The sequence below is a fragment of the Microchirus variegatus genome, assembly GCF_963457635.1.
Source record: "Microchirus variegatus genome assembly, chromosome: 2".
NCBI lineage: Eukaryota > Metazoa > Chordata > Actinopteri > Pleuronectiformes > Soleidae > Microchirus > Microchirus variegatus.
In genome coordinates this window covers 7222846-7231314 of record NC_139803.1, presented here as the reverse complement: position 1 = coordinate 7231314, position 8469 = coordinate 7222846, and the positions used below count along the sequence as shown (strand labels likewise).

General features: G+C 39.5%; 1 protein-coding gene across 1 annotated transcript; it reads right to left on the bottom strand.

Annotated features, from left to right (window-relative positions):
• Positions 1-3859: 3859 nt before the first annotated feature.
• Positions 3860-7468, bottom strand: slc22a5 (solute carrier family 22 member 5; the record flags this gene model as incomplete). Its single annotated transcript, XM_083904028.1, has 9 exons — positions 3860-3999; positions 4086-4268; positions 4888-5102; positions 5345-5433; positions 5534-5660; positions 5740-5911; positions 6005-6159; positions 6886-6989; positions 7079-7468. 9 exons carry the CDS (start codon positions 7466-7468, stop codon positions 3860-3862), a joined length of 1575 nt encoding a protein of 524 aa, XP_083760154.1.
• Positions 7469-8469: the final 1001 nt, after the last annotated feature.

The window sequence follows — 8469 nt, the reverse complement described above, 5'->3', positions numbered from 1 at the left end:
AGTGGCTCTGGTCTCATTTGTATGTAAAGGACAGAACAAGAACACTTTGGCGACTGGTCGGGCCTCCTGGGGGCCCAAATATAAGTATTAAAATGATTAAAAAGTTGATTTTGCATAATATGGGACCTTTAAATAACATTTCATGTCATAGCCGCCTTGCTTTAGTATTGTAAATGTTGCTGTCGTTGCACTTCCTGTGTAGTGAATGAGATCTAAACAGCACTAAAACTGAGAAACACATAGAGATATGTGCAGCCGATAGGCATTGTGTTGACTCACTTGACACTGGTTTAATGTCACGGACATTTTTCATAAATTTGGCGTTTAATTATGAGCTTACTTTGGGGCACCAGCTGAATGAGAAACAACGGCACCGCTCCGATGACCAAGGAGCCCACGACAGATAGCCGCCGCTGTAAATACAGCAGAGCGAGCCAGCTAAAGGTGTACGACGGGAACTCTACAGCTGCCGAGATGAAGCAGCTGATGAAGGGATCAGTGTGGAGCTGCGGTGTGTCATAGGAGAGGCCAAAGTATCCAGCGGTTATAGTGAACCTAAAGCAGAGACGGTCGATTAACCTTAAATAATAAATAACCACAGCATTTTGCTCATTTCCTAATTTTACTGCCTCTTAAATATGACAGTGCAATCACTTTTACCTTTTGGTAGCTATCCATTAAATGTATCAATGCATTTAGAATAACAATAATAATAATAAATTGTGATAAAGTAAATACTTACGACACCAAGCTGACAATGATTGTTGTGCCTCGGACTTCCCTCTTCAGCAGATCAAAGACATTGTATTTTTCCTTTATCACGTCTGTCTTTGTCTCAGTACACTGCAAAACACAAGGAGCCAAACAGAAGATTGTTTTAATTATAATAAGTACAAAATACTTAATAATCTAAATCAGACATGAATAAATATGTGGGTTATTACAAATTACAAGAGCTCTGGGCCATGCTTAAAGAGATATTTCACCGCTGGGAAGTTGAATGTCTATTAAAAATGGGTCATCTATGGAGTAAAAATGTGAAATAATATTTGAAGAAAGTGCCTTCTTGGCCGAGAAAGGCAGAAAAATGTATTTATCGTTCGTGTACGCAAATGACAGCAACTCCCAGAATGCTCAGCGCGCCGCACTCACTTCCGGCTCGGAAGAATCGCAGCATAGCTGGCCTGCCTCCATTATCACAGTGAAGCGGTCGGATAGCCTTTGATGAATTAGTTGGCGAATACATTACGGACCTGCAGATTACACAGGTTTTTTTTCTATGGTGCTAAATTGTACCGGGACGTGCAGTAACAAACAACGAAAGGACAAGCAGTAAGTTCCCATTATTTGCCGGTCAGAGATTCAGAGCGGGGAAAGCTTCAAGTCGGCTATGCTAAGCTATGCTAAGCTTCTTTGGAGTTTTTGAGAAGAGGGTTCACGCTCCATTTCGAGCAGGAAGACGTCACTGAGACGTCACATTGTGTCATTGTGGTTCTTATATATATATATGAATATATATATAACATATAACATGTATGTGATCGTGCAAGACGACAAGTTTCAATTTGAGCAAATAACAAAACCACAACAACAGCAACACTTCCCTTTTCCCCACCAACACGAGTATTTACCCATTTACCACCATGAAAAGAGCCATGGTCCATGTGTTGTGTCGTATCCTGGACTTTGGCGCCATCTACTGGTTCGTGGGCGATTCAGCTTCTGCTCCAAAACCCTGTGGCCAATGGCGACATCTGGTGTTCAGTGAGGGAATCTGATGTTCTGATAATAGCTGTAATAAAAGAAGAAAAGAAACGAAAGTTAGATTAAAAGAATAAATAAAATAAACATCAATAAATAATTAAATTCAGCAAAATAAGAAAAGTTAAAATACGTTATAAAAACAAAACAAAGTTAAGTTAGTGTCATTTAAACATACAAACATAATCCTCCCACAGGAACATTTTAAAGTTAACAATAAAGTAGATTTATTTACATACTAAATAAATAAATATATACTACTATCTGTATACTAAATAACTAAAGTATGCATTTTGAACTTTGCGCAGTCTCTCCTTTTTTAAAAACCAAAACACGGAGAACAATATATTCAAATTCAGTAAACCATGTTGTAACATAGTGTAAAGGACTTCCTCCTTTAACAGGAGACACTGAAATCATCTAAAAAAATAAATAAGCTGTTATTTGAAATCACTGCGAATGAAAACTATCGTACACAAAACACACATTCATGGTAGAGTCGTTGGGCCTGTTATCATAAAATAACACAACACTTCACTACTTTAAAGTCAACAGAGAGGGAAAACCAACCTTATCTTGTGCGTCAAACCACATGAATAATCCATGTGAAGGCAGACGTGTGTTAGAAGATAATCCGACCACAAATATGACCAACGGTGGCTGATTTGAACAAAGAAGTCCACGTCCATGCAGTCAGTGTCAAACACTGAAACACTTTCCCTTTTATTTCAGTCAGAGCTTCAGGGTGAAAAGGTGTCGCTGCAGTGACATCAGGGGCCTCCACGTGGAAATGGAAACTGGGCTTTTATTGTAGATTTGAGATTTCTTAGGTATCAAATTATTTAACCCATTTAATGTTATTTGCATGTCACTATTGGTCTAAACAAAAACAACTTGTTTTGAATCAAAACTATTCAAAAGTAAAAATTCGGACTTAAATCTCAAAACTCTTTGGTTATATAAGTTAGGTTATATATTCACATTTGGCCCTAATTATCACCTAATATGACCGACCTCATTAGCATATGACGCAGAAATATGAAAATAATGTGGAAATACATAAAGTATTAAACAGAAAAATAAATTATTAATTATTTTAGTTATTTCTGGAATTATTCCTATTTATTCATTGCTTTATTGATTAATTCATTTGTTTATTTCTGTATTTATTTAGAGATTTGTGGCATTTGGATGAAGAATGGGAAAAAAAAACAACAAACAAGGTTTCATGGATTCATTTTGTTTCTATTGTTTGACACAATTATAAACTAATCACATTACCGCGTTTCTCAAATGTTCATTCCACCCGAAATACAACATTCATTCGTTCATTTTCTGGAAATAGTTTGTGAACGATCTCAACAGCACCTACTGTATAAAAAAATAGTAATTATTAAAATGATATATATATAAAAAAAGCAGTTCTTTGAAATTGATTGTTTAATCCTTAGTCTTTCTTCCCTCTTTGGAGATTACACAGTAAGCCCTGACACATCAGCTTTCCCCTCATGTTGGTTCAGAGGGTTCACCTCATTTTCCCCGTATTTCCTCTTCTTGGTTCCGTTGCACAACCTGTAACCAGATAATTAGCAACACGGACGTTAGACGGTAGCATATTTAGGGGCTCGAGCCACGAATGACAGGGGCCGAAACAGATTTGTGTGAGGAACCTATTGTAATGCTTCAGATTATTATTATGTCCGTCATTTTCGAAGGGTCTTAATGTGGATAAAAACTCTTGAAACTTGGCATGTAGGTCAGGTCTGGCGAAGATGCGATATTGGCATAGTTTCCTGACCTGTGCGTTGCTCAAGGGCTCTACAGCGCCCCCTAAGGTGAAAACAGAGGGGAAAATTCACAGAATTTCCCGAAATTTGGTGGGTAGATGTTATAGACCAAGACAAACAAAAAAGTGGACTGTAACCATGGCCTCACCTCAACAGGAAGTCGGCCATTTTTAATTTTGGCAACCATCTGTGTTTTGGCGAAATTCGAGCATTCGCCACGAAACAGGAAGTGCCTATAACTTCGTCATACATTGGCCGATTGCCTCGAAACTTCATACGTGACAAAAGAGACTGAGTTTAAGAAAATGCACTCACCCCTGACATTCTTGCATCTGTGCCAAAGTTTCTGGAAGATCTTTATTCAGAGTCTCTGGGAGAAATAAGTTCACCACAGAGGAGGCGATGGTCAGACTCCCCATAAGAATATAAGGCAGAGCCTTACTGTAAGTGCCTGTGAATAAATAAATAAAATTATTAAATTATACATCTTCCTATGCAGATTGTTGATATAGACTCGTTTTCGTGACGTCCTCGTACCTAAATAGATGATATAAGGAGCCGTGATGCTGCCAATGCGCGCCGCAGACGAGCACATCCCCATGCCGACGTTCCTCAGCACAGTGGGGTAAATCTCCGCCGTGTAGATGTAGACGATGCTGAAGGCAATGGTGAAGCCAAACTTCCCGGTCATTTCCAGAGCCAGGGCGAAATTGTGAAGAGCTGAGGAAGACGAGAGGAGCAGGAAAACATGTTGACTGATTTCTGCAGTTATCTTATCGTCATCTTTTGAAAAAAATCTGCTCTTTTCATATGGAGTACAGAGCTTTTATTTTGAAAGAAAATATGAACTTATTCACATGGATTCCGTTGCTAGAATTGACGGTTAAATTAAACTAAATGTGTGATTTGAAGAATACAAATAAAAACACTGCTGTTGTCAGGTTTGAGGATTAAATGTCCGTAAAATAACTACTAATAATTAGCTTAAGGCAGCAAACGTGGGTTTACCTGTTAAAAATACCACGTTTTGACCCAAATATTCAATTGCCGAGGAAAAAATTGTCCCTCGGCCACATTTACTTGTTGTTCCAAGTAAATAAATTCAAAATATAAGTTAATTATGGCACATTATTAAATAAAAACCACTTTATTTAAGTGCCAAACGACATATTTAGCAGAATTTAGGACACATAATAACCTCAGTAGGTATTATGTGTGAAGCAGAACCAGTGTGTTGTTTTTACATTTACTTGATCACACTGTCAACGCAGCCATGTAAACCAGAGCTCTCACCACTGGTTGTGGTGTCAATTGTGTGTGTGTGGGTCAGGAGCCTTACTGTCAGGGATGAACTGGATCAGCAACAGAACTCCTCCTCCAATAATGAGGAAGGAGGACAGAAGCGCTCGTCTGGGACATTTCCTCAGCAGCCATGTGGACACCACGTAGGCGGGAACCTCGGACACCGCCGAGAGAAAACAGTTCATGAAGGGGTTTCCGCTCAGGTTGGAAGTGTTCAGCGATAAACCAAAGTATCCAATGTTTATTGCCATCCTGGAGGAAGAAAAAGAAAGTATTGTATGATCAAAGCGGTGGTGGGACGGCTGGCTATGAAGCTAAAGTGATGAGGTAGTGATTTAAAAGTGCTGTATGAACTACATGTGACGCGTGGATGTGGCATGTAAAGTGCTTTGAGTGGTTCTTAAGGCTAAGTGCTATTTAAATTCACTCACTTTTTTTTACCTCATAAATCAACGGCGGCATGTTCATGAATTAGAAAAAGGTTGACCACTCACCACAGGAGGAGGCACATTAGCGTGATGCATCGGATGTTCTTGGATTTCAGAATGTCGAGTATGGTGTACGTCTTGTTTTTAGAGGTTTCTTGTAGCTAAAGGAAAAAGAAACATGTGGTTATGTTTGAAATATGGAAAACATAAAGATAAAAAGGTGTATATATACTCAATAAAATATGTGAAACTCACCTCAGATTTCTTAAAAATCACAGACGGAGCTTCGACTTTATTTTTCCTTGCAGCGTCTCTCAAAAACGCCTCGACCTCCTCGATTCTTCCCTGAGTGATGAGCCAGCGCGGAGACTCTGGGATGAACCTGCATGAGACATTTTGTTTTGTGTTCAAACTACACCGTTTGTGTTTTAATTGTGTATTTAATACTTTAAGCAACATACCACCAGAGGGGGATGTAGACCACAGAAAAGGTGGACAGAACGGCGAGCAGAGTCCTCCACTCTCTGATGCCATACGCGATCCAGGGCAGCGTCATGTACCCGATGCAGTAGAAAAGGAAGGCTCCCAGAGTTGAGAAGAGCACTCGCATGGTCTTACTCAACACCTCTGTCCCTGTCAGGAGGCAAACATTTGAGAGATTAACAACTCTTCTGCTTGACTCTGCTGACAATCATCTCAGCCTGCCTGGAAGGTCAATGGTCATACCGAGTACAAATGCAGATATATAGAGGGAAATCTGGGAGGCTCCGATGAAGAGGAACATGACACAGAACATGATCCACGAATAAGAGAAGGACTGAAGCAGGACGGATACACACTGGGCCGCCAGGGAGATGAAAACGACCTTCTTCCTCCCAAACCTGCATGAGGGAAAAAAGAAGATATTATTGACAGGAAATGACACTAAAATCCAAGGTGGAATCTCTTATTTCATATCATCGTCATCATCACCTGAGACCTTACCTTTCTAAACCTGTTTCTCTGAATGCTTTACATGTTTTTACACTTTAAACAAGCAGCCACTGAATGAGGACGCATTCTCATGAGCTGAATATTCCATTCCCTTTAATGTGACACAATAATCAAACCCCCACAGCCTCCTCAGCCACCACCACATGCTCAGTTTTCACAGCTGCCAGTGAAGAGCTCCCCCATCGATTTGTCCCGAGCCGAACTGATGACCATGTGGCTATGTTTCAAGATTACTTTATGAATAATCATTTTTAGCAGAGGTTTAAACAGGGACATTTCACCACTATCACTATATTGCTATTACACAAATTTGCCCTCAGCTTGTTGGATGTCTTCGCTGCACAATCACGTCAAATTAACTCTTGGAGAAAGCCACCAGATGGTGCTGTTGTTGTTTTAATGACACCAAAGCAAGTCAACATCTCCAGTAATATTTGCCACAATGTTCAGTCCCCACTTTCAAATTCACAATCCACTTAATTTATGAGCATTTTCTCACATTATTTCACTTTTACCAACTTAAAAAAACCTCTTAGATGAAAAAATAACACTAGTGTTATTGGTATAATAAAGTGACAAAAGGGAAATTCACTGATAAAAGAAAAAGAACATACCTGTCAGAAAGCTGCCCTGAGATTAAAGATCCTAACAGATATCCCACATACAGCATGGAGGATGAAAAGGGAACTTTCCACTGGTTGTCACAAACAAGGTCCCACTGTGAAAAAGACATAAATTACATTAAGAAAAAAAGAAAGATTTACACTGTGCACAGAAAACAAAGAAACAAATGACCTGTATTCTTACCTCTGTGACTATGTTGGAGTGGTAGATTTCTTTGCTGTAGTTCCATCCATCCAAACATCCCTCCGTCTCCAGGTCAGTGAGATTTACATCCCTCCCAGGAGCGAATCCCTCAGCGGAGAGGTTTCTGACCACGTCCAGCCTGTATCTGCTGCACTGGCTCTGTGCGGCTTCTCCGTCCACTGCTGTGACGGGAATGATGGCAGTCCTCCACTCCTCTGTCAGGTTGGAGTCCGGGATGAGGCAGTGGTGTTTCGGCACCGCTCCAACAAAGACAAAGTAGAGCCCGTTGAATCCGGTGGAGATGAAGACCGTGTTGAGGAGGAAGAACGTGGTCCAGAAGTAAGGACCGGTCTGTCCAAGGAACGCCGTGTCTTCATCATAGTCTCCCATTCTCTGGAGAAAGAGAAGAAAAAAGAACCCAGCTCCCTGTCGAGGGAGAAAAGAACTCTGAAATTCTTCAGAGTCTGAGACGTCGTATCCCTCTCAGAGTGGACAGCTTAGTACCAGAGTGTGTAGGGTTGAGCTCTCTGTGGGTCAGAGGAAGCTGATCCTTCAGGGGGACGGAGTCACCACGAATAAACTTTGGTCTCTCAAGTGCTTAAACTTCCTTCTTGGGAGAAATCACCTTCACAGTGACTGAAGAGTAAGACTTCCAGATACTAAGGGTCTCATTTTATAAGAAGACAGGAGAACTATTGGTAAATGGGACACCACTTATCACTTAATCACTCTCTGATATGATTAACGACAAAGCAGAATGATCAAAAAGCGCTCAAGATTGATTCATCATCGTAACCCTGCAGCCCCTGCACAAATGGAGTGAGAGGATTTTCTCTCCATTTTCTACACTTGCAAATACCAAAGAAGTGCACGTGCCACTACTCTAACACTACTAACTATGGCTAAGTAGCATTCGGACTCTCTCTCTCTTGAGCCACACGACAGGGACAAGTATATATTGTAAAAAAAATCTGCATATAGGGATATAGATTGGTTAAATAAGGTAAACGGTTTTATTTACTTATTTGTCAAACTGTTCAAAAACAAATTAACTTTAAGATAAAACTAGTTAAGTCTGCAATTTCCCCTTTGAAGTTTTGTCTTAACAACAGGAAATTGAGTGGCTGTGTTGGACTATGACTAAATATATTATTTACTTGTTTTATTTTGTGTATGTTATTGTCATTTTTTTAAATATATATATATATACATATATATATATATATATATATATATATATATATAGTCACAACTATATATAAATATATATATCATGTAAATGTATTCATTGGGATAAAGGGTTCAGAGTAAATAAGATCTCTTCTTTCTGCTCCTTTTCATTCAAGACTTGGACAATTTTGTGTTTGTATTTTTTTTGTTTTTATTTGGGA